Below are 21,688 nucleotides of genomic sequence, written 5' to 3'. Positions count from 1 at the left end.
TGAGGTTGAGGAGACATATGTAAATAAGAGGTCAGAGTCAGTTTGCAAGGGTGGAGGTGGCATCTCAAGGGGCACTGGGAGGGGGGGACCTTGTCCTGGGACTTATGTTCCTTCTTCTTCTCTTTCACAGATCGAGGAGGGCAGGGCACAGAGGGAGAATAGGCTTCTGCAAGATCCAGAACTGTAAGCAAGTGTGAAAGGACATAACAGAAGCAAAGGCAGAAGTCACTGAGAAAGGCTGAAGACAGTCATATTTATGATGAGCCTTAATGTAAGATAAACGATTAAGGGACTTAAACTCCTGTATCTGAGTGTGGAGAGTGATGGTCGTGGCAGTTAACACACACAGGGGTCAGAACAAAGGGGGAGTAAGTGACCACATTCACCACATAAAGGGTCTGCAGTACAGTGGGAATACATGTGCCTGAAATGGAAGCACCGAAACCACTTCATGGGTGGTGGGACGTATTGCTTCATGTCACATCAACAACATACAACCTTGACCTTCTCCAGGAGGGTATCTCCCTCAAAACCCAGAATAAATGCACCGGTATTAGTGTGATTGTCCTTACAACCTTTCTGAACGTGCCAAGCAAACTGAATGCTTCATCGTTCCAGATTGGCCCAGAGTTCCTCATCAGTTTGAAGGATGAGGTCCCTATGAAAAATGACTCCCTGAACCATATTCAAAGACTGGTAATGGACACCACAATGTGCCAAGATGGACACAAGCATGAGGGGCTGCAGATTGGGGGGCAGAATAAGTTCTGATCAGCAGTAAACCTACCTGCATCTTACTGAGACACTCCACATCACCAAACTTGTCTTCACTGTTTTCCACAAAAAAATAAGGGCTTGGTGGTGGTGGGGTGCTGAACGTGTCCCCGCTCATCATAGCGCAGACCAGGCAGTGGGAAAAGTGTTTCGCCCCAAGCTGGCGAGCCTCGCCCTCCTCCCAGGGTGTAACCAGGGTAGGAAAGACCATAGGGTCATAAGGAGCAGCATTAAATGATCCATTGCCAACCGAAGAAACAGCTATAGAAGAACGCCCTGTTTTTCGAAGCTTAATATTTTTCATGCGCATCCACCCAGAAGGAGCAAAAAATAGGAGCAGAGAGAGAACCATTCCTCTCTGAAGATGGGCTCCATGAGAGCGGCCAGAAGTGTGGAGCAAAGCATACTTCATATGCAGAGAGGCCGCCCTGGTACCGCTACTCTCACTAGGGGCTCTCCGCGTGGATGCCATAGCAAGGGCCGTCTGTCACAGCGGTCATTGCTGGGAGTTCCGATGCTCCAGAATGACAAGCAGCCACTCCTAGGCATACGTGGGGAGGCAACAGGTCTTGTATCAGTGTGATCCCTGTATAGTCAGCGGGCTCAGCCATATGGATGCTTAACAGCTGTACCACACGGACTGGCTACATGTGCTGATGACCTCGGAGGGGCGGAGGAGGCCCATGGTGGAGAAGGACGATGGGAATGAAGGGGGAGAGGTATCCACGCAGTAGACGCTAAAGAGGGAGTTCTTCCTCAAATGGCTCACACCATGACAGAAAATTTAGGAGGAGAAGTCAAGCGCCAAAGGGGGAGCACTTTTTGACACCTATAATTATAGTTCCCCGGACGTATGTTGCAAGCAACGCGCAATTAGAAGTTAACGTTCCTCAGGGAGAACCCCATCAACTAACCATTTTACCGTCTCCACTACAACACGGCGCCTTCTTACTTTTAACGCATTGCATTGGAGTATTGCAAACTGTTTCATGGTACTTGCCAACTTAGAATAATAATAATAAAAAAAACTTAGTTGCTGACGCGGTCTCGGGTTCGAACCCTTGTGATCATACACAAATTTTTCTGTAGTGAAAATTTACTGATCGATTATAAGGCTAATCGAGTACATCAGTAGCGAAATTAACACTCATACGGTCGAAGTGGCGTAATGTACAGGGTGTCCCAGGAGGAATGGGCAATTTTCAGAGATATGACAGGTTCAAATGGGTCTGAGCACTATGGGACTTAACATCGTAAGTCATCAGTCCCCTAGAACTTAGAACTACTTAAACCTAACTAACCTAAGGACATCACACACATCTTGCCCGAGGCAGGATTCGAACCTGCGAACGTAGCAGTCGCAAGGTTCCGGACTGAAGCGCCTAGAACCGCTCGGCCACCGCTGCCGGCTGATATGACTGGAAAGATTATTCGAAACAAAAAGGTCTTAGTAAACATAGGCTCGAAAATGCATATCTTACGAGCTATGAGAAATTTTAGGCATAAGAGATATGTTTCGCAGTAGAGATGATGATGAAATGCTCACAGCGCTTAAGGTATGCATTTTAGAGTCGAAGTTTACTGCACTTTTCTGGTTCGAATATTCGTTGTTATCATATCCTCGAATATTGATCATTCCTTCTAGGTCACACTGCAGAATGGTTTGCACGAATATGGTGCGACAAGAGAGAAAATTTAATTGAAACTACAGTGAATCACTCGGATAAACCAACTACTCTAGCAGATACCTCATATTTTACTCCGGCTTTTACTTTTTAATAATTTTAAGGGCGGCTCACGTTCTTATGACATAACACATCTTACTGCAGAAGAGTCGGCAAGCCATTACGAATTCACGTCCGTATCAAAGAATTTTGGCACCAGATTGCATCACGCACTTTCTTAAAGTAGAAACATTGATCACTTAATTTCGACGATCAGGGAATCCGACGAGTACACCAGAAGGTTATGGGAAATCCGTGTACGATAAATTATGCAACACGTAACTATCACAACAAAATCCAGAAAATTTATTCTATATAAGGCATTTATTGCTGATACAAAACACTGGCAATAGACTGCCCTACGTAAACAGTACCAGCCACTTGCTTACAGAATTGCAACGTTACAAACTCCACCTGCTATACCCATTCAGTTCTACCAACATCACGGAAACGAAAATAACGTAGTACTCCCAGAGAGCTTCGTATATTTAATTCAATCGATCGAAGATATGCTACTACGTATCTCTAGGATGAATGTACATCGCTTTATGATATAAAAAATAATTATATAGCCTTGGAAGGAAGGAAAGCTGAGAGAAAACTAAATATTACATTCTGAGACATGGTAAACATAAGAAATACGACTTGAAACGTGATACAGTGCAGATAAATATTAAGGGAGTGTTTTGCTGACACAAATTGCTACAGTATGAGAAGAATCAAATAATACCCAGAACTTTAAAAAAATAACACGAGTAAAATAACATTGTTTTTATTGTACGTAAAACCTTTTTTTGCAGTAGCAAGCCTCATTACTATCACTTCAGATGTTGGCACCTTGAGGGGAGGGACTTCGTTGTGTGGTTTGTCTGTACATTGATCTGTAGGACTATTGCTGAAACTGCTAACGCCATCTTGAAGAGAGTGTGCTGTGCCTCGGGACGTCATATTTTTATCTCCCGACATCAACATTGGCGTTGGATTGAATTCCATTTTTTCTGGTTTTATACCCATCTGGACGGACCAAGGTATTGTGCTCGAATTAATTTATTAACAAAACGCGATTTCCTGAAAAAAAAACTATATTATAGGTCGGTAATGTTTATACTAGTTTATTAATAATTTTGCTCGCATCCATTGTTTCTGTCTAGCTATTGACGAGCCAGCAAGTTCTGAGAAGTCATACCGACAACTGTGACGCATTATTAATATTTTTTTTGGTGCTCAACCAGTGCCGTACTTAGTTAAAGGATTACTTGAATCATCTCATTCCTCTAAAGGGGGAAAATTGCCGGATAGAGCTGCTTCTTCACATTCTTTCGTATATGGAGAGATTAGTTAACGCTCATTGTGTAAATGAAACATGAGCTGTGGCTGGTTTTATTCGACAGCACCCATCGTTCAGTATGATTTTGACATGACAGACTTTTAATTACATCTTAATCACGAGTTATGTTGTGATACAAGTGTTATCCCTGACACCTGCTATGGATCCCCTGCACGATGATTGCAACTGTTTGTATAACAACAAACATTGACGGAGGTAGTGTAGTGCTACCGCCTGACGCATATAGCGGAGAAGCTAATTCCCGACCCATCATTCTCTGCAGTGTTTCTCTTGTCTTTCTTTCTATCTGCTGCTGCTAGAAATAGATTTCTGTGAAAGTCGAGATTTGTAAATGAAAACTCGATAGTTTGGAGAAAACCTATACAGTTTTAGTCGAAACGAATACTGCAGCTTCTACAGTTTTGGCAAATCTTAATTCCTATATAAGTCGTACCTCTTCTATTGAGTCATGTCTTATTATACGATAGTATCGTGAGAGTGTAGATTTGTTTATACGTAAAATTTAGAAACTTCGACATTCGAAGCTCGTCTTGTGAGGTGCGCAAAGGCCTTGTTGTTCCTGGCGTTAGTCTGAAATCATGACAGACAATTTTACTCCTTTGTTTATTTTGTAATGTAGCCGTTAGTTGAAGTTTTAACGGGTGCTGTTTGCCATTATTATGCACATTTGTGACGAAAATTAGGTGGAAGTTGCGAGAGAGCATGTCTTAGGGCACTGTAAAAACTACAAATTTTTGTTTTCTGACTTGAAGTTTGTCTTCAGTACAAAAGCATCTTCTGAGCTTGAGGAATGTGCAGAGCTAAATTCTTGGCTGAGAACAGTAGATGGTGTCTTTTATTTACCAGTAGTATAATAGTTAGTATGGTAGAATTAGAAGAAAAGGTAGTAAACAAGAAGCTGGAGGTTGTCCTAGTATTAACACACAGGGTTTAGATATGAATATGGCAGGAGTATTAGGAAGGGGTACGTCCCACACTGCTAATTAAGATATTTAGTATAATAGTTTAGGGCAAGTATGCTGCTGAAGTTCACATGGAAATAAATTATTATAGGGATGATTGTTTTGTTACTCTTAATTCATGTCCAATCCAAAATAAACAATTTCTAACAATAGAACCAAAATAATATTGTTGCTGAATAACAGGACTAAAGATAGTTGGAAAGTTGTCTATATAGCATTTTGGAACTTCTGCAGAAATTTAATGCTGTTGTATGCATTATAAGACTAATGCTCATTGAAAGTGAAATGTGAAAGTTTTTGTCCTTACTTTCACTCTTTTGGCAAGTGTAACATCATGCTATGACCCCATTCCCCCACTGCCACCTACATTTCTGCTGTTGATGTGTGATACATGTACATAATTTGCACCAAAGTACTTGTGGGTTGACATTGTTTTATGATGAAAATTGTGTTAAACATGCCACAAACATAGACATCAGATTATGCTACAGATTAGGCTGTTACAAAACCTTAATTCCATATTCATATTCGTTGACCTGACAACTCTCAACCAGATTGTCACCTCCCAAACTAGCCCTACACCTGGGTCTATCTTACTGATCAGTCTGTCATGAGAACTAAAATTTAAGTGTGTGGGTGAACTCATTATCACACTTGTGACCTGGTTTCATTTCTGATAACACTATCCAGGATGATCATCTGCATTTACAATAAATTTTTCGTAGCTAAGCAAAGGGAAAACCTTGGCAACATTGCCCTAATTAAGTTTGTTTTTTGGGATTCGCATGTTCCCATGGAAACAAAATTAACATGAGTGGAGGGGTGACAGCCTGTCATTCTTCTGTTGTGCAAGTTGTAGTATTTTCTAAGAACTCTTGATAAGACTGGATAAAGAGACAAATTAGAATGATGGTTCTTAGGGGGAAAATTTTTGTGTGTTAGTACAGTAAATATCTCGGTGAGATGTGCTGTTCTCATTGTTGGATAAGAGCATACAGTAATAAAATAAAAATTCCTTGTACACTCCTGGAAATTGAAATAAGAACACCGTGAATTCATTGTCCCAGGAAGGGGAAACTTTATTGACACATTCCTGGGGTCAGATACATCACATGATCACACTGACAGAACCACAGGCACATAGACACAGGCAACAGAGCATGCACAATGTCGGCACTAGTACAGTGTATATCCACCTTTCGCAGCAATGCAGGCTGCTATTCTCCCATGGAGACGATCGTAGAGATGCTGGATGTAGTCCTGTGGAACGGCTTGCCATGCCATTTCCACCTGGCGCCTCAGTTGGACCAGCGTTCGTGCTGGACGTGCAGACCGCGTGAGACGACGCTTCATCCAGTCCCAAACATGCTCAATGGGGGACAGATCCGGAGATCTTGCTGGCCAGGGTAGTTGACTTACACCTTCTAGAGCACGTTGGGTGGCACGGGATACATGCGGACGTGCATTGTCCTGTTGGAACAGCAAGTTCCCTTGCTGGTCTAGGAATGGTAGAACGATGGGTTCGATGACGGTTTGGATGTACCGTGCACTATTCAGTGTCCCCTCGACGATCACCAGTGGTGTACGGCCAGTGTAGGAGATCGCTCCCCACACCATGATGCCGGGTGTTGGCCCTGTGTGCCTTGGTCGTATGCAGTCCTGATTGTGGCGCTCACCTGCACGGCGCCAAACACGCATACGACCATCATTGGCACCAAGGCAGAAGCAACTCTCATCGCTGAAGACGACACGTCTCCATTCGTCCCTCCATTCATGCCTGTCGCGACACCACTGGAGGCGGGCTGCACGATGTTGGGGCGTGAGCGGAAGACGGCCTAACGGTGTGCGGGACCGTAACCCAGCTTCATGGAGACGGTTGCGAATGGTCTTCGCCGATACCCCAGGAGCAACAGTGTCCCTAATTTGCTGGGAAGTGACGGTGCGGTCCCCTACGGCACTGCGTAGGATCCTACGGTCTGGGCGTGCATCTGTGCGTCGCTGCGGTCCGGTCCCAGGTCGACGGGCACGTGCACCTTCCGCCGACCACTGGCGACAACATCGATGTACTGTGGAGACCTCACGCCCCACGTGTTGAGCAATTCGGCGGTACGTCCACCCGGCCTCCCGCATGCCCACTATACGCCCTCGCTCAAAGTCCGTCAACTGCACATACGGTTCACGTCCACGCTGTCGCGGCATGCTACCAGTGTTAAAGACTGCGATGGAGCTCCGTATGCCACGGCAAACTGGCTGACACTGACGGCGGCGGTGCACAAATGCTGCGCAGCTAACGCCATTCGACGGCCAACACCGCGGTTCCTGGTGTGTCCGCTGTGCCGTGCGTGTGATCATTGCTTGTACAGCCCTCTCGCAGTGTCCGGAGCAAGTATGGTGGGTCTGACACACCGGTGTCAATGTGTTCTTTTTTCCATTTCCAGGAGTGTATATTATATGGGTGCAAAGTAAGATTTGCAGGTAGCAGTAGCAAGGGAAATGTATCTGACAAGAAGGAACAAATATGGCTCTTGGTCTACAAAGAATTTCACCTCATCTGATGTTTTATCCTAGTGGAAATATGCATCAAGTGCTGCTGTTAATACAGAAATAAGAAAGTAGGAAGATATAAAAATTTTGATGGTGTTACATTGGATGTTTACTGTTTTAAGTGCTTTATTTTTAAATTTTCTGGCAAGTTGATAGTTATTTATAAATCATAAGGTCAAATTGGCTGAACAAGTCTGGTTGTGGGCAAAAAGTTTTGTCAAGGAATAGCTCAAATTAGATGCTAGTTGATGCATTGCTGTAGTTTAAAGTATAAAAGCAGTTCAATTGAATATACTGACATCGGATAGCGGCTTGTCTCATAACACATTGTTGTGGCATGTTGCGTTATGCAAGTACAGCCAGCAAGAGAATAAAATATTTTTTGAGTAGGAGGGGTATATGTAGGTTATAGTGGCAGCCTGCTGTAGTGTGTAGACAGAGGTTGAGGAGTTGGTGAAATGGTATCAAATACTGCAGTTGATCTGTAAAAGCTGTGGGCAATGTAATGACATTTGTGATTATAAGAAGTTTCACATTTAAATGTTTGGGACATTTACAAGTGGGTGTACATTTTTTAAAGTGTACTCTAGGCAAAATATTATTGCAGTTAAAAAAATATCCTTTAACTTGTTTCACAGCCTGATAAGATTTCTTGTATACACCAACAAAAGCTTTAGTTGTACTTAGTTAGTTCAATTTTTTATCATAAATCACTTTGATCTGTAAATGCTGGGAGATAGATTCGTCTTCACTAAGCTATTTTAAGCAGAATGTTTTATTTAAGAGCAGATTTTGGTGGTATAAACAAAAAATTGCAATAGCACAGATACATGTCTTGATGGGTTCCTTGATAATATAGAACCTCCTTTGGTGACATGAAATGAAATGCCAGGAAATATTTCCACAAAAAGGCATATTTATTCTGAAAAGGACACACACACACACACACACACACACACACACACACACACACACACACACACAGAGCCATCTCTGGCAGGTGAGACGGAAGCAGTTGTGTGGGGTTGAGGAGTCGTGTGTGTGTGTGTGTGTGTGTGTGTGTGTGTGTGTGTGTGTGTGTGAGATTATTTTTTTTCTTCCCTCCGAAGAAGGTATTGGCCGAAAGCTAAACATGTATTCATCTTTTTGTTATAGTTATATGCAAGTCAGTGTGTCAACTTTACAGTGAGTAGCAGTTTACCATTTTCCGTATATTGTTGACATTCCAACCTGGAGCTTCCATTGTTTAAAATAGCAATTGGTGATTGTTGTTGATGTCGTTGTTTTTGTTGTTGTTGTTGTTGTTGTTGTTGTTGTTGTTGATAGTCTCCACTCTGGGGAAGGGCTAATACAAACTCCAAACTTTTAACTGCAGTGAAGTAAAAGGAAAGGAATTGTGACTTTAACTTTTATAAGCAAAAAAAAAAAAAAAATCAATTTAATGCTTCAGCCAGTTTGAATTCAAACTCCACTATGGATTTCAGTGGGCATGCCATCATCTTGAGGTGAAATTTGCTGTTTTATTTTGTGTTGTGCTTATGTGTCATCATTTTTTTTACACAGTGTTGGAGGCAATAAGCGTGTGTTTTTACACATTTCAAATTCACAATATTTTACAAGTTTTGAAGTGCAAGGATGTTAGCTGTACCAGTGTTTCTGGGTATTTGTTATAAATTCTTCTAGTGCTATGCAATTCTTAGTTCTAAAATATGAAACTGTGATAAAATATAAGTGAAAAAATACGGATGTTTATTAAAGGTGAACTAAGCTTACATAATTTTTTTTATTTTATGATATCTCAAAAATATAATTGGTCAACTTTGAAAGAAATCAAGTTGATTCTGATTTTTCATTTAGTAGTTTTTGTCCAATCTGCTTGTTATGTATGAAAATCCCAAACACTATGTTCAGGTTCATTTTACAGCATTTCTTTAAAAATGCAGTATTTTCATATTACTGCTTATTTTCAAATTTATGTCCAATGTTTTTTTTTTTCCAGAATCTGTCATAATAAAGGCATTGCTGTGTTTGGTTAGAGTTATGTATTAGACCCCCGCCCCCCGTTGTGGTGATGAACTGACCTGTAGCACAGCTGAAGGTGTAGGTTAGGCCCATATCACACTGTGAAAGTTCTTTGGTCAAAGATTTTGTCAAACTACTTTGATCAAAATACTTCGTTGCAGGAGCTACAACAGTATCATCAAATGTTTTGTCATTGTTGTTGAACAATGGATGCCGAATTCTCAGTCGTCTGTGTAGCATCATTTAATGTAAAATTGGCGGTTAGCAAAATGCTTAAAAAGAAACATAAAATGATTGTGTGTGAAACCAAGGATAGTGGGATGAGAAGCTCAAAATGTTAATCAGTATTGGCTTTGTGAGCTACTCTGCAACGACTTAAAAGGCAACAAAAATTATGTGAGAATTAGTGAACAAACATTTCAATTTGTTCTTATGAAAGTAGCCCCTCATATTTGCAAAAAGATACCCATTTAAGAATGTGATTGCTGTTTAAGATAGTCATTTAGTTATGTTAAGATTTTTACCAGTAGGTGAAACCTATGTGTACCTGCACTACAGTAATCTCATCCCACAAAGTATTGTTTCACATATTGTTCCAGAAACATGTGAAGCAATATATAAATCACTTGAGGAATTTATGAACGTCAGGTTATGTAATTTGGAGTAACAAATAAATACAGGTATATTTATTTCATTTATGTACACTTTACTGTCAGTATTGTTTCCACATGTCCATAGACACCATAATCCATTTAATTTTTTTCTTACATCATCCACAGCACAGCCATTTTGAATACAGCTGACGGCTGCAGCTATTTCTTTGACTCTGTAACTGCTTATTAAATTGAAGTGAGTCAAACAAATGTACAATATGATAAATGTTGACCAAAGCTGGGCCCAGACTCTAGCTTTGTTCAAAGATCTTTGAGCAAAGAAATCTTTTATAAAAGCTACCCTGGTACACTGAGATTTGACCAAATGGCTGTGATCAAAGATTTTAGTCAAAGGCATTTGACAGTGTTATACGGGCCTTAGGTTTGCAAGGTGACAGTGGGGTTGAGAGATGGTAAAGCCAATGAATTTGAATGCAGAAAATCTGTTTGTGGTAACAAATTGACTGTTAGTGAAGCATAATGTTTATGTGCATGCCATATTGAAAAAAATGCAAGGGGGCTCTAATAACTTTTACCCCTTCTTTAAAATGGATTGTGAAATAATGCCCAGTTTGGTCTATGTATTGAATGAGAGATATATTTTTGGAAGATTCCTGGGTTTGGGTAGTTGTCAGGGTTGCTTTTATTATTGTACCTTAACTACAGCAAGGTGTAAGAGGGAGTGCAAAAACGTTCATGGATCCGAGCGAAAACACCCAGGATACCACATAGTATTCTGATCACAGACTGGGCAGTAATGGCTTTGACAGATTTAAGAGATTTGATTTGAGATTAATTGCAAATTTTGAACTGACTTTTGTTATTGGTTTCTCCCTATTAAAAGGTATGATTTCTCAGATGCAGTGGATACTTCAAAAGAGGAAGGGGATATTAAACTAAATGTTTTTAGCAAAATGAGCCATGATATTAGGATATTTATTACATATTTAGAAAAAAAACTGAACTGTATTTTGGGTTATAAATTTTTGTCTTTGATGAATATTATGGAGTAAAAACTCCATCGGGGTTTTCCATGATGTCATGAGACCTTCGAACTTGAACTCTGAAGCACATATGAAGGAGGTTATGTAATTTTATAAGTTTGCTTATTATTGTACACACATCTCCAACATGAGAAGGAAACACAGAAAATAAACACTCTATACAACAAAAAATATGTATTTACAGAAGTTATGTTTCATAGATCCGAGACATTGGAGATACTAAATCAATGTTGAAGACTATAATTTTTTTAATACTATAAGAAATTATGGAAATTATCAACTTGACTTTTGAAGGAACATAATTTAAATTCCTAGTTTTCAAAACGTGTGGTTTGCTGACTAACCACAAACAGATGCTTAATAAACTGTGATTTCTTTGGACTGTACAAGAAACAGGATCCCTAACAATGATGCAAGCACCTCTGTTCCATTTCCAGCCTAAAGACCATATAGTTTATATAATCAAGCCAACTGTAAGTTTTAGAAACTGTCCAACATGCAGAGCAAATAAAACAGTTGCAAGAAACACTAGAGAATGTTTGTATTTGAGAAAAACAGGTCTCTTAACATTAGTATTGAGTGTGCCAGAACTGTGACACTTGTACAGGTACCAACAACAGTACATCTTACAGACATGTATAATGCACCCATCAATGCTATCGTAGATATAAAGTATAACCTCTACAAATATAAGAATTTCTGGTGTGGACATTTTAAATTTAACAGAGCAACCAACATGTATACAGTCTAATGATGTATCCACAGGTGGCAGGTTATCAAGCTTGTTAGCAAATGTTTTTCAAATAACCCAAAAAAATGTAATTGTTTTAACTGACTAGCATCCAATTATAAAGATTATATACTGTATTACTACAGATATGTAGATCATACAGTGATGGTTGTACAGTGAACATAAGAACACACTAATATATGCAAGTTGTTCAGTTTGCGATGCTTGGAATGTTAAACTTACAGCATAACATGAACAAAACAAGACTATAGACTTCCTTGCTATCAAATTTAGCATTAGATACAATAGGAGAGCAACTACCTCCACCACAACACACAGTTAAACTTGACACATAATACATAACACCACCATCATTCATTCAGGCTTGCAGCTTTCAGATTTGTGATACACAGAGTGGTCAGATAACAGTGAACTCCGGCAGATTTTATTATTATTATTATTAGTGTACAGACATAAACACTAGCAAATAAATTGCTTGAAGTAGGATACATCCCACACACAGTAGATTCTCTTTATCAAAATATTGTAAGTAAGAGCACAACAGCTGTAACGTGATGAATCACAGACTGCAACAAGATGAAATACCATTGTTCTAAGTTGTTGACAATCTGTCATATAACAAAGCAAATATTTTCAAATAGTTCAATATAAATATCAGTTCTTCTGCTGTGAGTAAATTATCACTTATCACTTTGGTGGGAAAGGGGGGGGGGGGTCGTTCTGGAGTATGTTATGATCAACTGCCAAAACTGATCATTTCTACCTGAGCCAAGAGGACAGGAATTTTAGAATGTGGTTTAATAAACTTCTTGCAGCCTTTTGCCTACAAGTACCGAACGAATCTGTAGTAGCTGCCCATTTGCTTGAAACTAGACACACTGTGGGGAATAATGAATATGACATGGAGATTCTATATATATAAGACCAAAGCCGAAAACTGGACATCAAAGAATATATAGAAATTTGCAGGCACAAAATTACTAAAGAAAATTGTACATAAAACATAAAGTATATTTCATGTTACCTTTTTCTTTTCCTTCAGAAATCAACCAGCAGCTTTACATTTAAGTTTTTATACACGATCAGGTCTCAGAAAAATATCACTCGGATAAAGTGCAAACTTGGTAGTTCGGCGATAGTGAACGTAGATTTCAAAAGAATGTACTGTATGTATGTGCAAAGTTGCAATGTTAAAGGCACTAGGAGAATTAATATCAGGTGTAATGTAATGCTGTTTGGTTCTGAATATTTCTAATGTTTTCCATGTGTTTTTGATTAGTCGTGATGTTTGAAGATTGTAATTTAAATGCATATTTAAATTATTTTGATTTCAGATCCACTTAAAGAATAAATTTGGGCTGTAGTTATCTGCATTGGCACCAATCAAATAGTAGGAAGTTGTTAACTTTGATATGTAGATTAAGTTTATTGATTATAATCCAATTATCACATAGTTAAGGAACTTTATGTTCATATAATATTGTTAAAGCACACTTATTTGTTGAGAATGTTCACAAATTGTGGATTGCCTGTAGTCTTATGTAAGGTTAATGAGTTTGCTGTTCATTAACATTTTTAAATTATTAATATTCTATTTTCTTCACTTAAAAATCTAACAGCTCTGTATCACACGACAAGCTGTAATCAACATATTAATTATATCATTCAATCCTGCCAATATCTTTGTGTGTTGTAGTGAAATAATGATTGTAATAGAAATGAAGACCAGCAATTCAAAGAAACTGCGAACACAGATTAAAGGTGCCACAGACAGTTGATATTTTTCTCTATGTAATTTAAGGTGTGCAGGTACTGTAACATCCTACCAAATAGCAGAGGCACTGAATCATTGAAAGACACACAAACTACCTTTACTTTTTAAATTACATTCCATTGTGATATTGATATTTTTGTTGGTTATTGTTAGGATGGAGAAAGTCTTCAGTACCACTGGACAAGAAAATGTGTTTATGCAGTTATATTAAAGAATGATATTGCCCCAGTACTTAATAGAAAGCTTATGTATCAAAATCTGGAAAAGTGTTATTTGCCACATATTTCAAATTGCCCAACCCATTATAGGCCACAGTACAGTGTTGACTGTAATTCACCTATATTGTGATTCTATCTGTGCATAAAAAAAAACCTAACTTTACTGAAATGACTTACTTCAGAACCTGTAAATGCAGGAATAGTTATTATGCTAAATCACGGAATGATAAATCTTAAATTTCCTCAAACACGGTTAAGGAAAATGTGATTTGCATCTGGTCTGAATATTTGATATGTGAAGTATATTTTTTGTTAGCTCGTAAGCAGAGAGATAAGTATTTCTTGCTGAGAACTATCTTTACTGTGACACACCATCAAAAATCAGAATAATTTCACTTATGGGAAAGTTTTTTAACCACTGGAAAGAGTAGTCACTTGCATATGATGATACGTCGTATAGAACCAAAGTATAAAGCATTTTATAATGCTACGATATTGTAAGAATGGCAGGAAATTAGGCAAGGATGTAATGTTTTATTTCACTGAAAAGAATGAAGTGTCAGGACAGATAAAACATTGTATGGCTGGAATTCTGGTGTAAGCCTTCCTACTGGACACTTCTTTCATTGCTTGTGTCCCAGTGTTACTGCTTATTTTTTGGAAGAGTTTCTCCTTTGGTATCATAAGATTGAGTTAACTCCCATTACATATCCTTTTACTGAAGAAATAATTGGGATCTCATTATTTTTAACTAGAAATGCTAATCATTGCACCACTTTGTCTTTAGATGGTGTGTAGTGACCTGATGTGCCTGTGAACATCCTTACCATCTCATAAAAATGAAGATATATAATTAAATCTGGGTTTGTTTTCTGGGTCATTCCCAAATATTAAGAATTAACTAGGAAGACTTCCTTATGGCACACTTCATTAATTCTGTACAGGAGTTCCTCATAGTAGTTTGAATTTTTGTCTGAGGTGTGTTGTTTGTGTACACTCTGACAAATTCCTTACATATTTGACAAATTTTTTAATTTTCTTATTTACAAATTTTCTAATCAGAGTTCTGCAAACTATGTATTGACTCATTCTGTGAACAAGTATCTTTGGCTCATTTGGACCCACATAACCTGATAAATATGCAGATAAAATAAATAATTGCTTTGTCACTCCTGGAACACATTGAAATCTCCGTGCCACACACTATAGTATATTGCTTGAGGGGTCAAAACAAAATGACATAGCCTGTTGATAACGTACAGTATTGTGCAGTAATTTGTTTTTAGCACCAGTGGAAATGTTGCTGCTGTGTGAAGCCAATCCAATTGCATAAAAAGGTAATCTGGATGGGCCTGAGACAGGATAATCTGTTTAGGACTGTTAAGCTCCTTTAGATGATTATTTTTTAATCTTGTCAGAATAAGGTAGTTATCTGTACAGATATTCTCTCACTTTTTTTTAAAAAACAATTGAAGCCTGTACTTTGTCATTGCACTTTTGTCACATGAAAACTGCTTTGGTAATTAGACTGAAAGAAAAAATCCAATTGATGTTGCAATTCTGAACTTAAACTGTTTCTATGTACACAATTTGTTACCAGTGCACTAACTCAGTTTCATTTTCCCAAAGCTCTCTCCTGCATTTCATATCACTCAGTCATCTATATTTTGTAGTTTGCCTTGCGTGCACATATGAAGCACACAGTTCATTATGTAAACGTTTACTATTGGCTGCTGCTTAGTGTCACTTGTATTTGGTATGCAGTAATATATCTGTATGTACATAACTACAATGCTAAGAATTACATTATAGTGCAATCACATTTCATTGGTGTCAAAACAGAAATAGTTGATACCCCTGAAATAAGAATTCACTGTAACTTCATAAACAAGGTTTTTATTACTGTTTTGGTCCCATCACTTAATTATTATGATCTTACACAGTTTATGAACAGTAGTTTCATATAGCAGAAAAATAAGTATTTCAGTTAATTGCTACATTTTCAGTGAATATGGGATGTGTTGTTGGGGGGGGGGGGGGGGTGGCTACCAGAAGACTTGGACACCATAGCAAATTGTTACCACCACCAAATTTTGATTATGTTGAAATATAAAGAGTAGTCTGTGCATAATTAATTTATTTTTGAAGTGTGGTACACAGTTGAATGTTAGATTTATGTTAAAAGTTCAGTGTTCTTTGATTTAGTTATTTACTTTTTTGTGTGTTTCTTCTTGTTGGAAGTACCATAAGTGCAAGAACAGTTTTAACAATTTTCCCAAAGACATTGTAATCATCATTGATAAGTGTTGTGAGTGAGAATAGATGTAAAGGCGATTTGCAGGGAAGTTGTTATTGTTCTCCTTAATTTTCAGAAATAAGGTTCGTTCCACGGGTCTGTTTTATCTAAATGGTTGCCTGGAGACAGAATGTCTACTTTGCCTGGGATTCCGTTGAAGGGGGAGAGAGGAAAGACAAAGTACCAGTTACGAGACATAAATAGTTTGTACAGGGTAAGTATGCAACTTAGTTTTTATGGATGTGAAGCTACGTGTCTCTCGGTGCCACTAATAAAATATGGAATAAGGAGTAATTTCGCTTTTGAAATTTATGGACGGCTATGGATAATATATTAAAACACTGTGATTAATTTTCATGAAATGTGTGCATTCCTTTGGAATGTGGAATTATTCTGTGGACTCATTTACTTAGCCTGGATCATTATTTTTAATTCATGTCATTGTTCAGCATGTGACGAAGTACTTTGGTGTAGGAGACACTCTGGGCAAGCAGTCAGTTACTTTCACTTCATAGTGGTGTGAAGTAGTCACATTGTGTAAAAGTTATATTATTTTCTGTTCCTATGCAAATGCTTTTATCTAATATCAGAAGCAGTTTTCTAACTTTACTCCTCTCATTCTCAGTTCCTCAATTACTAAGGTCAATGATTGTGTGTGATGAAAAATTTCATGTTAATGACAGGAAGAGTGTTAGATGTGGCAATTCATTATGTCATAGTTTGATGAAAATGAAATAGGTTTTGGGGACAACTGCTTATCTCAGATTGAAAAAGTGAAATTTATGAAGTGTATGCTACCCTGTTAGCTGCTGTAAACTTGTTTCAGAGGAGTTGAGTTTGGATTTTATGACTCATTGCAAATAAGTTATTCTTACAATGCTCTGTGAGTCAATGAATCCGCGTGTGAAATAATGCGGTATAGTGAAAGAAAGTTGCAGTTTGCCAGGTTTCTATAATGGCCAGTGTCTACATCAGAGGCAGTCTCAACTGTGCAGCATATATATGTCTAATGTATTACAGTCAGCCTCATTGTTTAATATTTGAATGTAAAAGTAGGTAATCTGAAGACAGTGGTGAAAGAAATTTGGAATTTATGTTCATCAAGTTGACATACTACACTGGTAAACTACTGTCCAAAATGATTTTGAATGAGGAATATGTAAACAGAATTTTAATTAGTTCATATAATTTGAGATGTAATAGTATTTTGTGTTACGTAAGTGACATTCTACAATCGGGCTCCCTACAAAGGTGAAGATTACCTTCTACCATGTTCCTTCTGAGTTCTTGTTTTGTCGCTTAATGATTTCAGTGCTGAAAATCCATTGAACTCATCTTCATGAGTTTATTCATAGCTGTTGTTTGCTACTATGGCTTTTCAAAATAAAATGTGTCAGCTGCTTAGTTCAAATATTTTATTGCACTTAAATGGTCACATCTGATTAATCAGTCATCTTTGGAAGTCTACAAAATATTGGAAATCACAAATAGTTAGTACATGGTCATAGATGTGGAGTACGTGAAGCCTGTTACAAAAACCAACTCGGTATTAGCTTATAACATAGATAAGCAAACGTCAATACCTTTATCAACGAAGCATAATGCCATGACGTATCACAGAATGTACATGGTATATGTGATATTTGTTACCATAGAGTGATAACTAAGAGTGAATAAATCACACGTCTGTGCAGTAAAGTTCTTGTACTAGCAGAAAGTAACACAAAAATTCAGATAAAAAAATAACTAAGGTATATAAGAAGGGAGTTGTACAGACTCAAATGCCAATTATGTCTAAACATAAATTTTAGTTTGAGGTCTTCAAGGCTGATAATCAATTTTATTTAGTAAAGTTAGTGGTGTCACCATGGGCTGATGGCGAAGTGACTATTCATTGAACTTTTTTTTTTTTCTGGAGATGAGGCCAGCAGCTGAAAGTGTGTCTGCAGGAACACGAGTGGGTTTCAATCCTTGGGGAGTGGAGAGGACCAGTGTGCAAGTTTGAGAGAGGGTGCAGAAAGTGTGCCATTGGTTCATATGAATGTTAATTAAAATCTAACATGTCATTTTCAATGTAGTATGGGAAACACGTACATTGTGCCGTATAATGTATTGCTAACATTTGTATCTTCATAAAATGGACTAATTTTCATCATTCTACAAGAGGTGCTATACAACCAAAATTATTTTTATTTTGCAATGCAAGCTGATCATTCAGCAAATCTCTAGAATTTAGGCAGATATGTTTGTGTGTTTCAAGCTCTTCTAAGAGGTTCATTAAGATCTGATGTCTTGAGTGCATGCTCAACAAGACCACAAAATTCCTGTATCAACTTTCGTAGAACTTCTTAAAGCTGCATTCAGCCAACTTACCTACTGCTTCTATAATGCTTCCAGCTGCAAGCCTCACCTCCAGGATACATGAAAGTATAAGGAATAACCACTTCACCATTGGCCCATGGAGACCGCATCAACCCTCTCCCCCTCCCCATCCCTGTGTGTGTGTGTGTGTGTGTGTGTGTGTGTGTGTGTGTGTGTGTGTGTGTGTTTTAATTTTCTTTGTTATTTTGTTAGGGAGAATCATTGGAACCACATCAGCAGAAAAGCACATTACCCCGCAAACATGGCATGCAAAGTTTGGGAAAAGTCCCCTCTGCACGACGTCCTCCAGCTAATTTACCGAGCTTGAAATCTGAACATAGTGGCAACGACCCTGCAATAAGCCTAGTTCCTAGTGGTGGCACAGGATGGGGCAGCAAACCAGGAGAAACTGGCCAAGCACCGACTGCTCCACAATCAAATGCAGTAAGTACACTTATAATAATTGTACAGTAAACTAAGTATTGGCTGAATGTTGAACAACCACATTAGTTACAGCTGTTGAACAGTTGTGTGTGTGTGTGTGTGTGTGTGTGTGTGTGTGTGTGTGTGATATTTATTTGATTTGGGGGAAGGAGGTATACTTCCTACTGTTATTTGAGGAATCAATAGTTTGCTGTAGGCAGTATCACTGGTTTAGATGTGCACTTTCAAAATTATAAATTCTTTTCTTAACATTATTTAATCTTGAGGGTATCTTCTTGTAGTTGTTTATGCTAACAATAGTGCAAAATACATAACAAAGTTGTGGTTTTTATAGTCTAGGGCTTAAAGTACTGAGATATGTTTCAAAGAGAGAGATGATGTATAAAAATGTATGTGTACTACCTGTCACTGTTAGGTTTATACAGCTGTATTTTAAGTATAAAATACTCTTGTATGAAGACTCAAAAAATGCATTTGGCTGTGAGTCTGGAATTTATTTCTGGAGTATGCCAGTGATTGCAGATATATTAAAGTGGACTGCAAAACTGGAGCTGCCCCAGGAATCTTTAACAAAATTCAGTTGATAATTATTTGATTGTCAAATCTATATGGCAAAGTTTCATTATTCTTATTTAGCACACAGAGAATAACTGGATATGAAAAAGTGTTTGAATGATTCAGGTTCCAGTCACATCTACGTCACCTCAGACATGTGCTGCATCAACATCAATAACAACTGTAACAAGTGTCACGAGTGCAACACCACCAAATGTGACGACATCTCCAGCACCAAGGCCAGCAGTACCTTCACAGGTGGGTGGCCCAACATGTTTTATCTTTTTTGTGCTTGAGTCAGTGTGTGTTATAAAACCTCTATGGAAAACAGGTGGTGTGATATTTAAAGTGTGTTTACACTGTGCTTGAGTTGATGTGTGTTATAAAGCCTCTATGGGAAACAGGTGGTGTGATATTTAAGGCGCGTTTACACTGACTGATACTCAACTACCAATGTTTGCAACATGTTATCAAAACAAAATGGTGTTCCACAGCTCAGTCGGTGCAGATCAGAGGAACATTGTACCTGTCCTGCTACCACTAAATACCACTACCCAGTGCTACTGTTTGTTTTAGCTCCGTGTGTAGTGTTTCATGTTGTCTTTCCATGTGATCCCTTACGAAATGGAGTAAACATCAAGCAAAATTTCCTAACTGATCACACTCAGAGGCAGAGGAGTGCCTCTGGAATGTCATCATTATGAAAATATTAAACAGAGGCATAACTCACTACAAAAAACTGCTGTGTTGCATGGCACCAGCTGTAGTGACGTAGATGTGTGTGTGTGTGTGTGTGTGTGTGTGTGTGTAGCCTCTCATTTCTTTATATCACAACAATGGGTGGATTTGTTATCAGAGTTCGGAAAAATTTGTCATCTGCAAGTTATCTGAGCTGGTGCAGTATGAAAGGGTGGTGACAGAAAAAAAAAGAAAAAAAAAGGTATGGCAATTTCTGTGAGGCGCATAAATTGGATGTATGAACTGTTTGTAAACAATAAGTTGATGTTAGGCACTGTGGCTCTCGGAAATGGCTGTGCCACCACATTACGGCTGACGATGGGAGAGGAGCAGTGGCTACTTGCAGCAGTGCTGGCACCAGTACTCATCGTTAGCGCTTAACGTGAAATATCAGGCAACATTCGCACAAGTATTGCCTGCCTAAGTGTCGCTTCTGTTGGTTCGTAAATCACCTAATTTGTTGACATTCATGCTAGAGAGTTACCAGTAACTTATTTATTATTTATGTACCGAAAATAATGAAAAAGAATGTAGATGAATGTACGACTTAAGTCACTATGAAGCGAAAGTAAAAAAAACTGATTTTTGAGCTATGGTTGCACTTTGCCATTTATGAAACCGAGACAGCAGTAATGTTTACAAAGTGTAATTAATTTTGTCTGGAAGAACTGCCAAAATGATGTTCACTAAAGATCACTGTCATTTGTGTTTGTTTCACCACCACCACCACCACCACCACCACCACCACCTGAGGGCACAGTATTGATAACTTCATCAATGACCATGTCCATTATCCCACCTTGTGTCCAGTACTCTTGCTCCAGCTGCTGCACATGTGTGCAGTGATCTTGCCAGTCCTGTACAGTAACTGAAAAGAATGCAGCATTAACAAGATTCTGCAATCTTTCCTTTGACATGTCACCAGCGACATTGTTCTTCTTGAAATTGTGTTTTATGTTGGCCTTTGCCACTTGTATCGGAGTTAGATCACAGTTGTACAGCAGTAAACTCAATACTTTGTGGCCTCTGCTGTCAGCAAATTTATCCACGGCATACCTCTCATGGCTGGTTTGTGTTCTTTAATTGTAGATAACAGTTCAGCTTTCCTCACTAAGTTGTTAAGTTTATTTGCCCATTTTGCAATCGCTCTCCAACATCGTAATCCTGAAATCATACTTATTAGGCATTCTTTCGAACTTCTTCCCGTGGTTTGGCACATATCCACACAATTACAGAATTGGGTGGAATATTACAAATGACCATATCTGCAACCTCTCCCCCCCCCCCCCCCCCCCCAAATCTAAATCCACTAGTTCCGTTAATTTCAAGAAGTTCACAAGGTAGTAGAAATAGTTTCTGACATAAAACTTCCTGACAAATTAAAACTGTGTGCCAGATCGGGTTCCCAGATTCGAGTCTTGACCCGGCACACAGTTGTAATTTGTAAGGAAGTTTGAAAGCAGTGCACAATCCACTGCCGGGTGAAAATTTGTTAGAGTTTCTTTTCTCATGCTGCAAGT

General features: G+C 38.5%; 1 protein-coding gene across 5 annotated transcripts in view; it reads left to right on the top strand.

Moving 5' to 3' along the window:
- The window catches only part of LOC126470603 (protein PRRC2C-like), a 299,950-nt gene that overhangs the window by 53,583 nt on the left and 224,679 nt on the right, over window positions 1–21,688 (top strand). For 4 of the 5 annotated variants that reach the window (XM_050098559.1, XM_050098557.1, XM_050098558.1 and 1 more), the window contains exons 1-4: window positions 3,406–3,526; window positions 16,147–16,284; window positions 18,645–18,875; window positions 19,557–19,688. In XM_050098559.1, coding sequence (XP_049954516.1) covers window positions 16,201–16,284; window positions 18,645–18,875; window positions 19,557–19,688 — 447 coding nt within the window. In that variant the 5' untranslated portion in view covers window positions 3,406–3,526; window positions 16,147–16,200. Of the gene's footprint in view, window positions 1–3,405; window positions 3,527–16,146; window positions 16,285–18,644; window positions 18,876–19,556; window positions 19,689–21,688 lie in introns of those variants that run through there. The other variant, XM_050098556.1, reaches the window with a different exon arrangement.

The sequence above is a fragment of the Schistocerca serialis genome, chromosome 3, assembly GCF_023864345.2.
Source record: "Schistocerca serialis cubense isolate TAMUIC-IGC-003099 chromosome 3, iqSchSeri2.2, whole genome shotgun sequence".
NCBI lineage: Eukaryota > Metazoa > Arthropoda > Insecta > Orthoptera > Acrididae > Schistocerca > Schistocerca serialis.
Note: the sequence above shows the minus strand (reverse complement) of the source record. Positions and strands in the feature narration are given on the sequence as shown.